We start from the raw sequence: 21,426 nt of genomic DNA, 5'->3' as shown, positions 1-21,426 counted from the left end.
TTCTGCATTTTAAGTGCTGAAAATCTACCCTGTCATTGCTAGCCTCCTCTATCTTACTAGTCAACACACACACAATGAACTTAAAACACATTGATTCAAGGACTTAAAAATGTATCTATTTTGATACAATAGATTTGTTTAATCCAATGCAATTTTTTAAAAATAGTCTGATGAAATATAATAATAATAATAATGCTGCAGTTCATAAGGTCTTTTGTTATAAGTGAAATTGTCATGCAACTAATTAAAGTTGTGAAATATGTTTGTACCTATGGGAAGGTGAACAAAGTTTCTGGAACTATTTATTGCACTAATATGTTCTTTGCTTGGCAGATAATTTAAATTTCATGAAGATGTGTAGCATTACTGAAAAATTATTATATGGATAAGGTCTCCTTTTACTTGGAGGCATAAGAATTGAAAAATTCAATTGTATAAGAAGAATAAAGAAAAAAAGATGTGGTGTTCTGTTGATGGATGAGAATGAGGATTTATTCTGAGCTTTGTTGTTCAATCATCTCTCAGTCTGTATTGTTTCTGACAGAGTTCCTAACACTTTTTTCACAGTACATGAGGAGCTCTTAAAAAAATTTGGTATAATTTCTTTTCTCTTCCTAATTTGTAATGGATTAAGACTGAGAGCAGGGTTGGTTTAGCTAGGTTTTTTCATTCCATGAATGTCTTAAAAAAAAAAAACAAAACACCAATACAAACCAACAAAAAACACCTATTGAGATTAACCAAAACACATTAAATTAAAATCTTTCTCTGAATAAAGACAACTCCACATTAAGTACAAATTGCCCTACCCAGGTCTAGGGGAGGTTCTCAGAAAATCTTGCCCAAGTTCTTAATGACTCTGAAAGCTAACCCAGAATATGGTTAACTATTACATTATCTAGTAACCTAGGAGTCTTCAGCATTAAACAGGCCAAAAGAAAGCATCCAAAAGCATTTTTGGTTGTGATCACAAATGCACATTGAAAATCCTTGGTATACCTTAAGATCATGATTTAAACAATACTTCAGCACAGGAATTTAAGGAGTTAAAAAGAAAATATTTTTTATGCTATGCTCATTTGATATATGGCAAGTAGTCCAAAAGTTCTTGATATAAAAAGGCCTCTGATTTTGTTTATTCAACTAATGAGAAGCTGGAGTTGACCTTTCATTTTATACTGATTGTGAAATAATAGGGTAGCAGTGAAGTGCTGGGAAATTTACTAGCTAAGTTTGATACAGGCAAACAAAGGAAGCCAGTAAGAAGATAAGGGGGAAATGGTGGCCTGGTCAGGATTCTGAATAAGATTTGTAGGTTGGGTGGGTGGAGATAATTCTGGGTGAATTGTTTTACTCTGTGAAGGGGGTAACTGAATTTGGTTTAAGATGTGAAAGCAAAAGAAACAGAACCATGGACAAAACCCTGAAGAATCTGCATAGAAAACACAGAGTAGAGAAGAAGGAGAATCTGCTCAGAAGAAATGTGGAAGGAGTGATTTCATAAGAAATTGATCTCATGGGAACTGATGTAAGATCAGATCCCATGAAGAAGTAAACTGCTTTACAGTGGAGAGTGTTAAGGACATTGAAAATAGAGTATTGGTTCTTCTGTATATAGTTAAGAAAACACCAGAAGTTTTGGCAAGAGCAGATTTTGTTGTTAAAGGCTTCTAAAGGATGACATGAACAGAGGGAAACGTCAGGGAACAGCTGTAAGCACTCCATTCTTTGAGCCTGTCAGTGAAAAGGCAAGAAGTACAATGATAGTCCTACATATGTATGAACCACAAATGTTCTATACCTTCTATACTACAAATGTTTTTCTATACCTTGCAATACATGAATCTGTAATAATAAAAATTATATAGGCTAATAAAGGCAGTCTTCAGCTCAGGGCTGATTCTTTTGGTTAATAGCATAATCTATGCTCAAATGGAAGACTGTGGAAAAAAATAGTTATTCCATATGTACCTATTAAGAAGATATGCAAATAGTTGCCATAATGAATGATGCTAAATCATAATTTAAATAATTTTGTATTTCATTTATAGAAGAGAGAAACTAGTTCCTTTATTGAATATATATATGTAGAGCCAGTATTCTTCACTCATTTTTTTCTAAGCTGTGTTAAAAAGAGGCAACTGTGGATGAGAATTTGATAGTTCAGCCCGAAAAATACATTTAAAATACCCTTAAATGTCTTGATTCTGCTTGCAACTGTTAATAGCAAATCTTTAGCAATTTTAATGGGAAATAGACGTATTTTTTGTAAGGAATTTTCAAAATTTCTTGGACAAGTAATAGCATTAAGAAAAGATCTGCAAATAAGAATAATAATGATAATAATAATAATCTGATGTTAAATATCCATTGTTTCTTAGTTATGTTTTGTATATTTATTTGTTGTGGTATGTACCTGTTGTTCTAATGTTGTTTTAATTCTTTGTATGTAAAATTTATGTGCAGTAACATTAAACCTGAAGGAGGCAAGCTTGGTTGCTAAAAGATAATTTAGTAAATATGTTTCTTTCAGATACCTTTTGATACATAATCCTACGGAGCAAGAGCGATTTTCAGTGGTTTCAGTCAATGTGAATTCACCCAGAGTTAAATTATTGTCTCCTTTGGGAAAACCTGTTACTGTCCAGATTAGTGCTGTTTGGGATGGAGCAACTACAGTATCACATGAAGCTTATCAGGTACCTTACTTTAAATTAAAAGCATTAAAATATGTTTTTGATAGCTACTGTAGCTTCATAGTTGAAGAAAATGGAAAGTGTACTGCGCATATTGGCCATTCTGTTCTCCGTAGACAATACTATTAATTCAGTCACTATAAGAAAAAACACCAAAGAAACCTCACCGAAGAACCCCCTAAAAACTCAACATACACATGTTTTGCATTAATCTCTTCTAAACTGGTAAGCTGTTAAAGTTTGCTGTTAAAGTTTTGTGATATAATTTACTACATTTAAAGGATCAGTTTCAGCTGCGTGACTGGAAAATACTGGATGTGTGTCTTTTCCCCTTGCTTTCTCAATTGAGCTGCTTCTTCCTTCAAGTGCCAGTCTGTACACACAGTCAAACATGTCTGTATGTTCTCAAGCACTCCAGCTGGAAGGTCTTGCACATGAAATGACTCAAGCATTTACATTTAGATGTCCTCTTCCCTTCCAAATACTCAAGCTGGACAGATATCTTCAAGCCCATCTCCTGTTTTTTATTTGAAGCAAAACTTCTAAGAATATTTGGGTTGTACATCATTATAGAAAACTGTCTTCAATGATCACATGACATATCAGAAATTTATTTCATTAAATTTTTAATTAAATAAATTTTTAATGAAAAAAGTTTTAATGAAATAAATTTTTAAATGAAATAGTAATAGTGTATGACTGTAATAGCAATAGACCCCTTTCAGTCTTATGTTTTGATTCCTTTTGACGTAGGAATTTGGTTCAGGATAATATTCTGTGAAGCTGATTCAATAACTATCTCTGAGTTGTGTTCCAAAGGGATAATTATTGTGAGTAAACCTTGCTAAATAGCTCTACCCCACACACTTGCTCACTCACTGACCCAGTGAGGGTGGAAGAAAAAATTGGATGGGCATTGGTGAGAAAGATTGTGAGTAAAGCTGAAGCTGTGCACACAAGCAAAGCAAAACAAGGAATTCATTCACTGTGTCCCAAGGCTGAGGAGGTGCCCAGCCATCCCCAGCAGAGCAGGGCTTCATCACGTGGAGCAGTGACTTGGGAAAACAAGCACCATCACTCCAAACATCCCCCCATCCTTTTTCTTCTGGCAGTTTTTGTTGCTGGCATCATGTCGCATTGTCTAGAATATCCCTCTGGTCAGCTGGGGTCAGCTGTCCTGGCTGTGTCCCCCCAACTCCTTGTGCATCCCCAGTCTCCTCCCAGGGGAGCAGCAGAAAGGGCCCTGATACTGCATAAGCCTTGCTTAGCTGGAGCTGAGATATTTATCACAGTGTTATCAAAGTGGTTAATACTGAAACCAAGTGCCAAAAATGCTATTATGAAGACATTTAAGTTAATCCCAGCCAAAACCAGCACAAAAATTAGTATTTTTATTGTATGAAGAAGAGGAAGTGAAATTACTTTTCTGGACTTTAAATTCTAAACAAATTGTGTTGGAGATGTACCTTGTGTACTACTCTTCTATGCAGATTATAGCTCCTAAAAAACCAGAGACTGAAAATGAGACTCTTGCTTTATACTTAGTTATTTAAATTCATGTGTTTTTAAATTTAAATTTCAAAATCAAGTGATAAGTAGAGTCTGTGATAAGTGAGTCTGTGAGTCTTGATCCAGTACACATGCATCTTCAATGAAAAGCAAATATACTCAGAACTGCATATCACAATTAATATTCTTAACAAGATTCAAAATTGTTATTGTATAAATATAATGGTAATCTTGATGTTAAGCAAATTAGTCATGTAGATATTTTTGTTTGTTAGTTTTTCATATTTATTTATGGACTATGGGAAAACTCAGCCATCCTAAAATTATTCAAGCAAAAGGAATAACTCTGAATAAAAGGAATAAATTCTGTATAAAAAGTTGATATTTTTGCTATTTTTAGTAATGGTTACTTATTTGCTCCCAACAGATGTCTTTTGTGGCACATCTACCACCTCTTGGGATTGGAGTTTACCAGCTTCTGGAGGATGAGAGTTCAGAAGCAGTTTTAGCTGACTATAACATATATGTAAGGAATAGCAGGGAGGAGATGCCAGATGAGATTTTCAAGATAAAAGAGATGCAGCATTCTGTGGATAATATAATCTTAGAAAATACATACATGAAATTATGGTTTTCTGGAATGTCTGGATTACTGGAGGTATGTTATATTTTATTTCAAAACACTATATTTTACTTTTTTGTGCTGCTTTATGGAAATAAAATAAATAAATAAAGATACTGCACTACAACTCAGAAAAGAAAGACTTGCCTACTAATATAATTCGATTTCAGGTAAATTACTATTTCAGAGATTTTTTGATACTCGAGTGTCTACAACCTGCTCCTTTTATTTAAAGAAAACAACATGGAATATTTATGGAAATATTTATGGAAATATTTATGGAAAACTAACATGAATCTCTGTCCTTTTAGAAAATAAACACCAAGGAAGATGGTAAAAATCATCAAATGAAGATGGAGTTTGCTTGGTATGGAACTACCAGTAACCGAGATAAAAGTGGAGCTTATCTCTTCTTACCTGATGGAGATGCCAAGGTAAACTTTGTGTTTGCAAAGAAATTCTAATCTTGAAGTAATTTAAAGTGTTTGGCAAGTATAGATTGGAAAAGCTAGTTATCCCCAAAACTGAAATAAAAGCTGTGTATGGCTAGACATAATGACATGGGCTATTGAAATGGTTGGCAGAAGTTCATACTTCCTAGTCCTACATCAGAGCAACAACACAATAGAAATTTGAAAATGTGAAAATCCCCCCCACAAAAAATTAAAATGCAATCCTTGCCAGAAATTCAGTGAGATGCCACCATTCATTATTGATGAAATAAGTTCAGTTTTACTTTCTATGATAAAAATGTGTACTGATTAATTTCTACATCTTCACTTTTCTGATTTTTATTTTTTATAATTCTGAATGTGTTGCTTCTGGTTCAGAGCTACTTTTTAAGTTGATATTAGCATACTTAGTTTAATATAGTAATTAAGATACTGAGTCCCAATTGGTGAATATAAAGACAGAGTAGTAAGGAACTGTTCTGATTTAGTTCTCTAGGGTTATCTGTATTTTTAGCTGTGTAATTATTGGAGAGCAACAGCATAGTCCTAGTAGTTTTCAAATTGGAAACTGGGAGATGGCAGTGTTCTTACAGTGACTTCATTACCATATGGAGTCTACTGCTTCCCTTTTGGGACTGGAAGGGTAATATTTCAGAAGGCAAAAGATAAAATAATGTACATTTATGAAGCTAGCTAGTTGGCAGCATATTTCTTCTGAGTTTATCTTTTGAAAACTCAAGTTTCATACATAAGGCAAACGATGAGCTCTATGCTTACCATTTTAGGAAATATGCAAGAGTAATCATTCTACTTTTTGGCTGGAGGGAAAGGTGTTTGGCTTTCTTTCTTTCTGTTTTCTTTTTTTCTTTTCCTATTTCTTCCTCTGTGTAAATCAGTCTAGAAGGAAACAAGACAGTTTCCTTCTCTTTTAGCAGTCTTTCCTAGAAGCACACCTTTTGAGGTCTGTGATTTGACAGGTTTGAACTATTTAGTGTATTTAGTCCCATAATTTACTTCAGAAATGTTCATCAGTGTTTCCTTATCATTAATTTAAAATGCCATTTCATATTCCTTCATTTTATTGTGGTTTTTTTTTTTTTTTTTAATCTGTGAATAGTTGAATAATATCACTTAGGTTTTTTAATTTTTACCTTTCAGTAGTTGCGTGGCCATACTTTAACTAATTTCATGTTATATTCTATTTCATCTTTTGCTTTTCAAAATAATCACTAAATCTAGCAGTTACGTAATTTTAACTATACATTTAAGTAATTTGCTTTATAAAAGTCTGGACAAATTGGGATAGCAAAATTGTATGGTTTAAACAGAAAATGTCTGTCACATGTCTGAAAGCACAATTAGAAAAGAAAAATTAAATTAAACTACATTTTAAGTTAACATTAAAAGAGTGCTGTTCAACTTCTGAACATTTTATACAATAAAAATGAAATTTTTATACTTCTGAAAATTCTCCTTCATTAATAGTTTGCTTCACCATAAGGCTCATTTGGCTTGCATTTTAATAACACTAATTAAATTGTCCCAATGGGAATAACAGAGTAATTCTATAGTAATTTCTAAACTAGTTTGAGCTAATGCTTTCTTTCTTAAAAGAAATGCCATCTGTTCAGGGTTCTTAGTGTAATGTGGATTGACTAACTTTCTAAGTCCTTGTGTGAATTGGCAGGATAGATGGCAGGTAATTTTCTTGATTTTTGGCTAGGTGTTGTTATTTTGATTTTTTTGTTACCTCCTTTACCCTATGTTTTACAGCAAAATTTGCAAAGAATAATTGCTTTTTATGTTGGACTGCTTTCCTCCAGTATGAGTAGGGTTATATGTTTTCTTTGCCTTTGTTAACTGATTAATTTTATGGCTGATAAATCTTTTGGTTACGTTGTTTTCAGTTCTGCAATACTCAGAAATTATTTTTCTTCATCTTGTTTAATCATTTGTCTAACCATAATTATGAACAATATGAACCGTGCAAAGTCCAGAAGAGTGGCACAGAGTGGGGTCTCCGTCCTGCAGGTCTAGAGAGATAGGACAGTCCCCCTACCATGCCTTTGTTTTTCCTCCAAAATTAAAAGAGAAAGCAAGGCACCAGGGAAAAAGGCAGCATCTTAATTTTTTTAAATGGCAGCGCAGTGCACCTGATTGACAATGATAACAAAGTTTGAAAGGAAGGGATTTTCTTGGGCCTCACAATAAGTATAAGCAGTGTCCTGTTCATAAAGACAAAACATGTTTTTCAACTCCTGTGATTTTGTGAAGAATATCTAACTTGGTTTTTTTTTTTTTTTTTTGGTTGGTTGGTTTTTTTTTGTAGATCTGTGGGGAAAAAACTCACGGTATTCAATAAACTTTGAAACAGTTAAATGTCTGTATTTTCTTTTGTGTATTCAAGACAAGTCAATATGTGATGACTTCTTACTAGCCCTAATTGGTATCAATAGGGAATAGAGCAAAGCAGTTTTTTCCAAAGCATCAGATGCTAAATGTTCGTGGGATCAATGTGAATAGTTGATTTTTTTGTTTTACAGATAAGTTTTTCAGTATCCAAGTGATGGTTTTTGGTACACCCAGACTAGGAAGTTTTGATTCTCCCTCAGGGAGCTGGTTCTGTGATTCTGTGTATGTACTAGTTTCCATAGGTACTTATGTACCAACAGAATATATAAGAAAACAGATTATTTTTTTTTTTCCCTTGCAGGATCTCTAGTGCTAGAGCCGAAATACAGGATATTAGCTCAGTCTAACCTCAAACCTGGCAAATAAGGATCAATCTGCTATTGAGAAACACCTTTTCCTGCAGGCTTTGTCTTGTGATTTTTTTTTTTTTTTTTTAATTTTAGACCAATGCAGAACATTTCATGTATTGTTGAAAACCTTTCCCTGGGCATAGTTTTATTGGCACTCAGACCAACAGTGTGCTTCACTATCAGAAGTTTCCTGGCCACACTAAAACGGTTAGGAATGCTTTAGTTTTCTACAAGGGGAAAAAGTTAATTGCCCATACTTCATGCCTCCAGGCTGCATTTTCTATACAAGCCAGTAAATGTTTTGGTGAAGGTGTATACCCAATTATTTCCACCCTTTGGCACCTGTTTTGATTTTAAGTATTTTAATATACTATAGGGATCCATGAGGTTCCAGGTAGTCTCCCTTATAATTCCTAGCTAGCTTCTCCCCAGGCCTCCTTCCCACTATCTTTCCAAAAAAGAGATTGTCTTATTTCTCTCAAATAGGAATACAGAAAGATGATTTCTGAACCCTTTGACCCATAGTACTGTTGTCCTGTTTCTGAAAAATTCTGATTTCCAGCCTCAACAAAAGCTGCCTCACTAGGCTGCTGCATCTTATACAATGGAATTCATTCCACTGGAGCTGAGGGGAACAGATATTACAGCAGCTATTTATTTTAACTCTTTAGAAAGTAAAGTCTTCAGGCTAGCCATTGGGTATGAAAGCAACATGTTTTTATTCCAATTTAAAGTGTGAGTAATAACAGATTACTTCATGCTGGAAGGTCCTTTAGTCCATGCTTGTTTGCAAAGCAGACTTAACACTGAATTGAGATAAGGGCTTTGTCAAATCCGTTTTGCAAATGTCTATCATTGTTTGTTCTTTCCACATTGCCCTAGACTTTCACATCAAAAGTACATTTGTATTTCAGATCCGGGACCAGGAGCCTTTCATAGACCTGTGCATCTCACCAAGGATCTTTACAATGATTCTAGAATAACTGCGTATTCAATGCATAAAGATGTTTTCCTGTTTAAAAGTGAAAGCTTGGTTGATTGAAATGTTTTTGGTGAGGCAAACCTGGGCAATTATATCTCCATAGGATCTGAACTGGTATTTCTCCTGGCACCTATCAACAAATCAAGTTCTAAGATTAGTGCTTTTCTAGGCACTAAACATGAATTTGAAGGCTCCCCTGTTCTGTCGCTGCCATATTTTGACTTCATTTTCCCTGCTTGCCCAATAATCAGGGAAGATCAGTCATCCGTGAGAACTTGAGTGTATATCATATCACCACTCTTTCTATCAGAAAGAACTTGTCTTATCCCCAAAACTGCCTGGTAGCATCTGCCTTTGTAAGCCACCTTCCTCTTTTGTGCCTTTTCTAGCACTGTGACTGAATTAGAGGCTTGCAAACTCAATGCATGTCCTAGCAAAATGAATTACTATTTTTTAAAAATTGATTAGTTTCAGGCAATATCTGCAAAATAACAGTTCCTTTTCCAGGAAAAGGATCAACTCATCTTTTTGTTTAGTTCAGAACAGTCTATAACTTAATAAATAAGTTGCATTTATCTTCAGAAGAGGAGCTGATTTGGCTACATGTGCAGCCTGGAGGCTCAGGTGTGTGAACTTAACATTTGTGGCAACATCCTATAATCTGAGAGCTGATATATCCATTTCATTTCAGCTTTCTATGTATTTTGATAGCTGTTGTCAATATCACACTCATGTTTTGTACTAAAAAACTCAATGGAAAAGAGTTCCTCCAAATGTTTGGGTTTAGTATATTTTTTAATTTTTGAAATTACTTCAGGTAATTTTTTTCTAGTAAGTACACAACCTTTTATATTCCTGCCACTCACCCAGCATCTCTCCATTTTGCTGGCTACCTCCAGTGAGAGTGGAGCAAAAACTACTCTTACAAACTACACAATGCCTTAAGATCTGTGTTACTGTGATAACAGAATACATTTGGCAGTCCGCTGTCTAAGTGACATTCTTCTAGACCACAGCTCACTGGCTTGTCCTGATGACCTCAAGTTTTTCAGTTCCTTTTCTGAGAGTTCCTTTAGGTGCTGTTTCAGTCTGTTTTTTCTAGCTTGAGTATCTTCATGTTGCTCTGCCCTGCAGGGAGGAATTTGAAGGGTTTGATTACTCCACCATTTGTTTGGTCATCCAGTCCTTCCTTTGTGGGATTTTTAACTTCTAAAAGTCAGGTAGTCACTGATTAAATTAGTTTGTCTTCTCTGCCTATATGTAATAGAAAAGCAAATAAGTCTCTTCTGCCAGAAGGGGAGAATTCAGTCTACAGTTATGGATATTGTCAGTTTTTCATGGAAATAAGAGGTTTTAACTTAAGATCTGGTCTTCAGATCTTCTTTTATCACAGCATATTAGCTCATCTATCTAATATGCCCCCTGAATACCATATTCCTTCTGTATTTCTCACCTAGTAAATGGATTTTGCATAACAGATAACATTTGTCTGTCTTATTGACAAGATGGGATCCTGTGGAAGTGTTCCATAAGTTTTTCATGTAGACTATCAAGAAGTCTAAAACACTATTTTGAGGGTTTTTTTATTTATTAACTGGATAAGATTTTTTTGTAGGAAAACGCCCTTTCACCCTAAACCAAACAATCTTATCAAAGTGTAAGTACCTGCGATTTCTCTTCCAAACTGCTGTACAGAATATTTCTGTAGTTGATAACTGCAGAGTTGCCTCTTGTAGTTCTGGCAAAGCTTTTAGTAAAGAGTATTCTGAAGCTCTAAGAATAAGTATGTGAATCGAAAAGGTGGCTTTTTGCCCTTGAAAGTCTCTTTCACTTTTTTCTTTTATACAATACTTCTTGAAATCTTCCCTGTTATACATTAAGGTAAATGCTCAAAGAATATTGGATATTTGCCTGTACTTGCCCTTCTCTAGTGTGTTTTGTATGTATGTATGTTTGGTGTCATTGCTTCAAGAAAGACCACGCTCTGTCCTTATGGCCGTGCTATATACAGAAGTTAGACAGCCACCTTCTGAGTGCTTTCTGCCTAGATCTCTCTGAATAATGTGTTTTTCATGCATTTGGGATGAGTTTTTTGCAAGTGAAGTCTTTATTTGAGGTAGTTGCATGTGTTGTATTTTCATTTTTGACTTGTACACTCAACATTTAATTTTTACCTTTGCAGCCATCCATTTATTTCCATCTGGTGCACACAGTTTAGTGTGGGATCAACAGTTTTTTTTTTTAAATGTCACTGTTTGCCTAGCCAGAACTCTAAATACTGTGACTACATGGAAAAATAATTTTCTTCTCCTTGGTTTGATTGTGACTATGCAATGTTTGTCCTAATCTGTGGGAGCCATGAGTAGTAAGCCACTGTCCTTATTGACATTTCGTAATGATTCCCAGCCCTACCCTGCATTCCAGAGAGCTCCACTGACAGCTATGTCTGCTTCTGATGAAGGAGAAGCTTTTTCTTCCGTTTTCAAAGGATATGCAAACTGATCTACACAGCAGAGTAGGGAGAGGCTTTCCTTGTGCAGTGTGCACTACTGATGCAGGGAGTCAAACCACCTGCCCCAGAGTTTGAAAGAGCACTATTGAATTACTGGTTAGCAGTTATAATTTTTCTAACAAAAGATCTCAATCCAGATGCAATATCAATACTTTCATGTGCTTGTCTGTAGACCTTGTATCCTTTAATCCTCATAAAATACTTGTGAGATGTGTTATGAGACTTAACCTAATTTTAGCTAAAGAGAATATAAGACTCTGAAGAGAAGTTGCTGAATTCAGATTAGGAATAAATTTCAATCTCCAATGTTTTAGATCTAGAGTGGTTTAAAAAAAACCCCACTCTTTTAATATTTATGAAATACTTTAATTTATTGACACTACATTTATGAAAAACTTCTGAAATATCCACTCTGACTTTGTTTTCTTTTTATAGCCTTATATTTTTACAGACCCACCTACCATACGAGTTGCTCATGGAGTGATTTTCTCAGAAATTGTTTGTTTTTTTCACCACGTGACGCATACCATACGGCTATATAAAGTCCAGGGTAAGAGCTGTGGAATTCTGTCTCTCTTGGCAGCTATTTCATGTCACAATGATCTTGGATCTTACCTGCCTTTTTAATGTTTAAATGCACCTCTGCAATAGTGCAGAGTTCATGAGACTGAAGTTGTATTGACCCCATTACACTTTGCACTGTGATTTTTCTCTATCATGCTAGTCATTAAGGTGGTAAACTCAATAGGTTTGTTGGAAATACCCCTCCAGACTTTACTGACTCATCTGAATGCTGTAACTAACTACATATTTTGACAATCAGAAAAAAGACTTGAAATACCTTGGAGAGAATGTAAGAATATAGTTTCCTTCATAGTTTCACATTTACTGATGGAAGTACAATATATATCAGTGACCTTAATAGAGAAGTCTGGTTTACTTCACAACTTTAGGCTTTAGTTATTTTATGACCTCCCTTTGTATGTCCTTTTTCTTCTTGAGTGAGCTCATGACAGAGTTATCTGTGTCTGTTGAGAGGCACCAGCACCAAATGTCATTTTTTGGCTCTTAGGACATAACATCATACCAGTTTTCCTTTGCTGCCTTCAGCTTTCTTCCTAAGTTGCTTTTCTTTTTAAGTTCAGATATATATTGTTCAGCTATTGATTTCCAAGAAAATTCTAAGTAAACAGTAATTTTGGAAACTCTCTACCCTTCCAAACTTGATTGGAATTGGCCTTTGAAAAATGTAAAAGAAGGTGAAAGTCATGGTGTGATTGTATATAATTATTTTCATATAGAAACCAGAGTTAACATGCTTCCTGTGTATCTTTCTGTAATTGAGAAATATACATTTTTAGTTATTCATTATTTATATCTAGTGGAATTATTCTGGGATAAAAGAGCATTGATTAATATTTCCAGTTGAAGGAATTTACGTGTTTTGTATTACCAAGTTTACTGTAGGAATCAAAATTGTCTTTATGTTTTTAAAGTCCTATTTATCATGTTTAATTATTTTTCCTAAACAACTTCTAGAAAAAAGTTATAAGTACTTTGAAAGTCTTGCTTGCTCATCTCCTTCTTTCTTTTAGGTTTCAAAAATAGTAATGACATCATCTGATTTTTTTTGTTTGTTTTTTTGTTTTGTTTTCGTTCTAGTGTATTTCGATCTAGAACTAAAATTGATTCAGATGCTTCATTTTTGTGACATTTGTACACTGAGGTTTGACACTGCTGGAGTTTATACATACGCCAAAAGCTAATCAGAATTCAGTTCCCAACTTATATAGTAATTCTGGATCAAACTTAAACTCACACTCCTTAGGAACAGAAGCCAAGAGTTTGCATTCATTGCTGAAGAACCTAAGGAAACACAACATATATCTACAACTATGGTTTCTTTATTTTATGTGACAGATAGTTAAAATCATCTTATATGAAAAAAGATACTTTGAGGTCAGGAGGTACCAGGTTGCCAAGAATGTGGAAATAAAGTTACATTCCTGTGTGAGTTCTAGTAAACTAAAATTCTCAGCAAGGGAAAAAGCCTGAAAAGCCTTTTTTTTTTTCCCCTTTGTAGGGGTGATGTTGTTATTTTAAAATAGATTGCTCTGTAGTACTCCTTTTTCTTTAATTTGCTACTAAATGCCTGCTGGAATTATTTCAGTTCACAGTTCACAGAAAGTGAATTGTTAGTGAAAATCACTTGCTTGCCAATTCCAAACAAATTTATCTTTCCATGTGAGTGTACCTTTTTCCTTTGGTTTTTCTGACAATTTTTAAATTCATCACTGTGTTTCAATACTTACACCATTACATATGTAATGTATACATCGTTAAATCCTATACCATGCTTCCAGCTTTGACAAGGAAAAATTATGCAAAATATATTTTATATATTGTCTCTTTGCTCTTTTATGTGTTTTTATCTAAATTTCTTTAAGTAAACTTTTTCAAGGTTTAAAATCTGATAGCTTTGCATCATTTTTTTGCTGAGGTCTATTTCCTTGGCTTTGCAAGGGGAAGTATTTATATAGCATTACTTCAATTAAAATAAGATATTTTGAAGACTTAGTAGATATGTACAGTAACAAAGCATGTGGAAAAAAATCACTATGTGTATAAATGCATTTTGATTCCAAATCAGAACCTCATCTCCTGTTGTAACCTACCTACTTGCCAAGGGGTAGCAAGACTGATTGTGTGGCTAATCCAGCTATTGGATAGCACTCCCAACTCCTACATTTTCAGTAATTTTGGGGAAGATAGCTTTTGCCACTTTTGGCTTAAAATTCTGTTTAATCTGTTTAATACTCTGAGTTGACAACTCTGTTCAGTAATTGACCACTGAGTGATTTTTAACTTCTGCTGCCGTTGGCATCTGTTTTTGATATTAGCATGATTCTGTGAATCCTTTTATGAGAAGCTTGTCATACTTTACTTTCTTCATAGTTATATTTTTGTATTATCTCAAATTAGGCAGTACAAAAATAATGACAGTCTAAACTAAATTACTGTATTAATGTACTCATGCTTAATGTACTTCCTTAATGTACTCATGCTTTTAAATATTTGGAAAAAGTACTTGAACTATTTGGAAAATCTATTAATGGGAGCATCAAAAGTGGAGCATAGAAATCCACATTTTCCAGACTCAGTTTGGGAAAAATAGAAGTAATTAGCTGAATCAAGTGTTTTTCACTTAGCGCTGAAGTTTAATAGCCATTGGTAAATGTTAACATTTTAACAGTTGCTATACTTCTGCAGGTGGCATTTAGATTCTAAAATAGATGGGGGAACAAATACATATCTGTGTTCTGCTTGGTGCAATTCTTTTTGCAATCATTAGTCCCATTAGACTGCAGAAAGGGTAGAAATGGTGATGCTGAATGATGGTATGATTCCACTCCAGACTGTGACTTGAACTGTTTGAAAAGGTCAGGTTATTATTAAAGGTATTTAATTTTCAGTACAAGGCACTGTAGGGGAAAAAAAAAAACAAAAAACAAACCTCACTGTACAGCTTGTCTGAATTTTCAGACACCTAATCCATCCCTTAATAAATATGAACTTTTTTCCTGTCAACAATGTTTTGTGCCCTGCGTGTGGTTGTATCAGTTAAAACTTCTTAATTCACTGTCTTTAAGGAAGACTGTCACTAATTTCATTAAAGGAGCTGCTCAAAGTTTCCTGCTCAGTTGAACAGTTTTATCAAGAATACAATAACTTCATTCTCATCTGGGAATAGGGACAGCTGCTTAAGAGTGAAGAGGAGAAGTGACTGTCCAGGTCTTGCTCTAGCATATTTATTTAAAGACTGCACTTAACAGTTGTGTGCTGTTCCCTACTGGTTTACTAGAACCCACAGTGGTTCTTACCACATGTTGCTCTCTTTCAGACTGTCTGTTCAATTGATACCAAATTAGAAATATTGCTCTATCATCTGTTGCATAACTGATCTGTCTTCCAATATCTGCTTAGGTATAAGAGAAAATAAAATCTAGATCACTGTGTCCTGGGAGCACAGTCACTCTTACACATGTGGCAGTCTCTTTTAGAGATTTTAAATGCATCTTTTTCATGTAGGTTTGGAAGGTCAGTCTCTTGAAGTTTCCAATATTGTGGACATAAGAGGAGAATATAATCGTGAACTTGCAATGAGAATTTCATCTGACATAAACAGTCAAAATAGATTCTATACTGATCTTAATGGATATCAGGTAATTACCATCTTTTATTTGTAAAAGCTTAGGGTGTCAGGTTTTGACTGTCTAAATGTAAAGAGCTTATATTAAACAAACTCTCATGTTAAACTGCACTAATCATTTAAAAGGAGAAATACTTTTTAAAAATGTACCTATTATAAAATTTGACATAGACTAGACTGAGAAGTAACTGTGTGCTTTTAAGGAATTTATTGAGTATTCCTTTAAATTCTTTTTAAGAAAAGAATTATAAATACAACAAGTTATGTAGTTAGTTGCTTGTATATATGCATGACTTCTTTTCCTCTGTTTTGTTTGTTTAGTTAAAACCCATTGGATAACACAGTGTATAAGGACACACCTAGTGAACAGCTGCTTACTGCTGTGTTGGAAATAAATGGTGTATTTTTGGATATATTATACTTTTTCTATTGGTAATAATTCTGAGGAAAGGGCCTATGCCGTAACTTGAACTGTGCAGCACACACAAAAGAGAGAAAAATTGTTTTTCCTGACCTTCCTTTCTTGCTAAAAATAGTTTTGCAAATACAGTGTCCATGACTCCCTGAGTAAAAGACTACTGGTTTTCCAGTTACTGGTACCACTGCATTTTGCTGGAGACAATGAATATTTAAATATGGAAATAATTTAATACTACTACTCCTTTGTCATGTACCATTCAAGAACTTCAACAGTGCTTCAATAAGTTCCCATTATAAAACAACAATTCCTTTTCTGCTACCTTAAATCTATTCACTGCTTGCTCTCTAGAGGAGAATTTTTTTTCTCTCATTTTATAACTGTGATTATTCCTTTTTATAGTCTCCCTTTTTGTAGATTCCCTTGATGAATCTTTCACATTTTTTTAATATTCTTTGATCTAAAAGTACACTGAAGCTACAGTTTCCAAAGTGGTAATTTTAGCCACAAATCTCAAAAAAGCTAAATAATAATATACAGTTGAGTGAATACATTTGTGATGATTGTTCTTCCAAAGCACATGGGATAAATGTCTGAAAATGTCTTTGAAATTTAATTGCTTAAAAAAATGTATGTTTTTTAATTTTGTGTTCATATTGTAGATCCAGCCTAGACTGACGATGAGCAAGTTGCCTCTTCAAGCAAATATCTATCCTATGACTACCATGGCTTATATCCAAGATGTTGGTGTTCGTTTGACACTTCATTCAGCTCAGTCTTTAGGTGTTGCTAGCTTGAAAAATGGTAAATATAAGATGAAAGATATGACAAAGGTCTCTCCTTCATGGTATTCTGAAATAGTTCATTCAGAGATTACTGTACTTACCTACGAACATTTGAAGAGAGGAAATAAGTTTCTCCCACTCTGACAACTTTTCGAGTATGTCTATAACAGAGGAAGAAGAGGTTGGTCCCAAATGAGATCCTGTTATCTTCAATGACAGATCTCTCTCAAACTAGAAGCAGAGGAAAAAGATTGCAAAAAAGGCAGAAGCAGCAATAAATTTTCAGAACCAATAAAGTTTCACCCAAGAACTCTGGTGGAACTCAGCAATGAAATAGCAGAACATACAGCCCTAGTAGGAGAGGTCTTAAGAAGGATGCGATCATGTTTTTTGTTCTGTTTGTTTGCTTTAGTATAGACAGCATTAGTCTTAAGGTATATACAGCATAGCCTAACTTCTCTGTCAAGGAAAAACAACAGCAGCTTTTTTGAAGATTACTGTTAGTGAAATGAAGGATAAATATGACCCTGGGTAAGAGTGGATATACTTCTGAGGCAAAATTATACCTCACAAATTTAATGGACTACTTTGACAGAGCTGATGAATATGTTGACAAGAAAAATCAATTCATATTAAGAATTCCAAGAGAGACACAGTCTTGCTCCTTGGAGCAGAAAAGGGTGTGATGAATGGCCTGAAGGACTGGAAACAGAGAGCAGTTATTCATTCTATCAGAATGGGGAAGGTATTCAAATAAAGCTAGAGGTAGTGGGCAAAATAAATTATATAATTTATAACTTAAGATGTATAATTTCTTGCTATTATATATGTTGTTATTTTAAATTTATATGGTTTTGGATGATAATGGAATGAATATTCAGAAGAGAAAGAGTTCATCAGAAACTGTACCAAAATCTACTTCATCGTTTAAGAAGAATGTCATAAATACTCTGTTCTTACAAAAGGTGAATACCGTGCTGGATTGGTGGCAGTATTAGCAAACCTAATTCACTTTAGTGTAAGGAATTAACACTGACCTCTACAGTGATGCTTTAATAAAACCACAGTGGAAAATACCAGCCTTTTGTTCCAAGCCTAGCAGATACAAGACTCAAACCACATTTTAAATGCCTCCCCTTGCAGGAAACCCAACTTCTATTGGTCTGATCCTGTGAATGGCTCTGACACCACTGATGTTGTTAAGCACTCATTAAATGGGTATTGGAGACTAAATTAGTCTGCAGAGGCTCCGTTACCTGATAATAGTTTCTGTATTTGTCTTTAACATTCTTAGTCTCTGCATCACAAGATAATGCGCCATCTAAATCCACAGACACTCCCACTCTCTGCCATCACATTGGGGAATTTAAGGCTAGCACTGTTCAACATTTTGCAGTTTGTAGCAGCACGTAGCTACAGGGAGGCCACAACATCTCTGTTGTTTAGCAGGGGAATCCATTTATTCCCCCTCTGGGAGCAATGGGGCAGAGTCTTGGGAGCCTGAGCAAAGCCCAGAGAGCCCAGAGCTGAGAGCAGACCCAGGGCTGTGGGGTTTTATCAGGTGTCCCATGGGACAACTCTTAAAATCAGATTGCAGCCTCCTCAGAACGGGTAGGCTCCCAGCATTTAAGCATGAGGGAGAAACTGACCTTCTGTGAGCACTTGTTTCAAATCTGTCACAGGACATTCTAGACTTTTCACCTACTCCAGTTAAATAAAAGAGCAACAGATGTGTCCTGTATGTGACATGACATTGATTTCTTGACTCTTTCACTCTTTGACAAACTGTATTATGTTATTTAAGATTCACCCATGTCAAAGATTTACTCTGTGCCCACTAGGAAAAAAAGGAGAATGAATTAATCTGATTTTTTATCATTAAGCAATATTTCATTAAATTACTAAATTGGCTACTTTGCCCTGAAAAGCATGTTGGCTTTTTCAAAACAGAAAAAAAATAAGCTGGAGGTTCAGTGGTTGTTGAGTATCATATGCTTCGTTACATTTTTTCTGAAGTTAGCTCAAAGGGATCATGGAAGAAAATTCAAAAATCTTACAGTTTAGGCAAGCTAACCTCGGTAGCTATGTGCCTGTGTGTGAGACATAAGTGTGTCTAAAGGCATAAAGTTACATGAACAGTATCTTAGATCAAAATAGAAGGTTTTTTCTTACCATTGTCAGCCAACTTCTGTCCTGGTTAAACAAAATCTGTACTCAAGGGAAGGGAGGAATAAGTATTTGAGAAAATTGGGTGTTTGTAGAACACTGAACTATAAAAAAAGACTGTCTTAGTAAGCACTACCTTTCCTAGAAGCTTAAATTGTGAATTTCTTGTTCAGGATACAAACACTTCAGTCTTCAGTTTTACTTAGGAAACATGTACACTTGTTTGAAGATTGAGTGTGCAAAAAACATAACAGCCTTAATTACATACCCCAATCTAGTTTCCTTCTGGAGATAAGACTCTTGAAAAAAACATGAACTTCATTGTCCAGGTTATATATAATTTAACATTATGCTTAAAGAGCTATTTTGAGTGGCTGTGCTGCAGTTCAGTAAAAACTCAGAATTTCATGCTCGGTGCTTATCCAGTGAAAAGTTCTTTCCTATTTCCACAAGTGAAGTTTTCCATTCAAGAAGTGATTGTGAGTGTTTTTGTACTCCTTTTGATACCTTTTTTTCCCCCCTGGCTTCAATTGTGAAGCAGAAGAACAGAGTACAAGGTGAAGGTAATTCCTCTACAGAAGGTCTCTCCTGCTTGGGAGTGATTCTTTTCTTGGTTGATTGATTGCTAAGAATCCTTGTTGCAAATAGTAGTTAATAGTAATAATTTTTCATATTGAACTTTTATATAAACTCTGAAAGTAAAAATTGCTGGACATTCTGCAGAAAGGCTTGTGACAATTTTTTTTGAAGGTTATAAACAGCCACAGTCCACTGGTATTAGCTGTTTTTATAATCAGTCCTGACACCATTGATCAGCCCTAACTCTTCCAAAATCAAGAGAAATATTATGTTTTTTTTTTAAATAAGTTAAATTTTAGGTCAGGTTATTTATGTTTACTAGAACTCTTACCTATTCTTGACACTAGTATAATCTTAGGTTGCTCTTTCAGGTCAGCTGGAAGTGATCATGGATCGTCGGCTCATGCAGGATGACAACCGTGGCCTTGGACAAGGTGTTCAAGATAACAAGATTACAGCTAATGTCTTCCGACTGCTGTTGGAAAGAAGACATGGAGCAGATGTGGTAGGATTCACTGTCTGGAATTTTTATGCCAATTAAGATGTAAATATTAATTTCTGTTGCAGCAGTGAAGAACTGAGTAAAGAAATTATTCCATGAGCTGTAGAACTAAGTGACTAACTGAATAGAACTTCCAAGGGAGTTTTGTTATCTTACTTTCAAATTCTGATTGATTGTAAAGACTCCATCTCTCACTATTCCTCAGATAAATCCTGCAGTACCTACTTCCTCACTCACACTTCAACAAATAAGTGGGACACCATTGTGGAAGTCTCTTTTTTCTTTTTTAATTACATTTTTACTGAACAAGCTTTAAAAAGCTGCTAATTAGTGTGAGTTCTGCTTCTTAACGATGTTAACTGAATCTAAACAAAGGTTGACAAATAATTTATGTTGAATGGGTAGAAAGAGAAAGCCTCTTATAAATATAATTTTCTTAGAGAATAAATTGAAGTGGAAATATTTAGATGCCAAACATAAAAACCTTTTGATTTCATTATGATTCTAGGGAAGTTGAGACCCATTTTGTTGTAAGTGGGTTTTTTATATTTGCGCATATCTCAGTTTGCCTTTTTGTATCCTAGTCTTTTGAATAACCTCAATTTTCTTTCTGCTTTTTCTATTTTCTCTTTTTTTTAATCAATTTTGAGAAGGACAAAATCAGAAGTACATCTTCATACTGAGGCAGTAGAATCATGATGACAGCACTGAGTGTATTTTAAAACCATTGCATAGCTAAAGATGAGAGGTTGTATACTAAGCTCCTAATGAATATGCAGATAAATTGGAATTAATTCTAGTTTATAATGGCTATCATTAACCACTGTGAGAGGATGATAATATCAAGCTTAAAGCTAATTTTCACCATTTAATGATTGACAGTGGGGTTTTTTTCAGGTTGTACATGTCATTATGATTTTCTAGTTCCTCATCACGTATAATGCAGGCTGCATAATAACTGCATTTATCAGTGTGATGTGCAGCTACCCAAGCTGACCTGAGGTCAGCAGCAGTCTGGCTGTGACAACAAGAAGCATTGCACAGGTTTATCCATCTTTGCAAGAGGAAACCTACATAGGGATCTATACTGCCACCCAAAAATTCCTTAGTACCCAGGGTAATTTGTGTTTTATTAAATTAGAATGTGGACCTGGTAAGTAAGAATTTTTGGACATGGAAATCCATGTTTACATTAGAAAATAATGTGAAACAACAGAAGCAGGTCAAATCA

General features: G+C 34.7%; 1 protein-coding gene across 2 annotated transcripts in view; it reads left to right on the top strand.

The window, feature by feature from the left end:
• Positions 1-21,426, top strand: part of MAN2A1 (mannosidase alpha class 2A member 1) — a 103,853-nt gene that overhangs the window by 64,488 nt on the left and 17,939 nt on the right. For both annotated transcript variants that reach the window (XM_021524782.3, XM_085567499.1), the window contains exons 13-19: positions 2,534-2,699; positions 4,633-4,863; positions 5,139-5,261; positions 11,971-12,085; positions 15,625-15,758; positions 16,826-16,967; positions 20,065-20,198. In XM_021524782.3, the coding sequence (XP_021380457.1) occupies positions 2,534-2,699; positions 4,633-4,863; positions 5,139-5,261; positions 11,971-12,085; positions 15,625-15,758; positions 16,826-16,967; positions 20,065-20,198 (1,045 nt within the window). The remainder of the gene's footprint in view (positions 1-2,533; positions 2,700-4,632; positions 4,864-5,138; positions 5,262-11,970; positions 12,086-15,624; positions 15,759-16,825; positions 16,968-20,064; positions 20,199-21,426) is intronic.

This window comes from Lonchura striata, chromosome Z (assembly GCF_050655825.1).
Source record: "Lonchura striata isolate lonStrDom1 chromosome Z, ASM5065582v1, whole genome shotgun sequence".
NCBI classification, from domain to species: Eukaryota; Metazoa; Chordata; class Aves; order Passeriformes; family Estrildidae; genus Lonchura; species Lonchura striata.
Note: the sequence above shows the minus strand (reverse complement) of the source record. Positions and strands in the feature narration are given on the sequence as shown.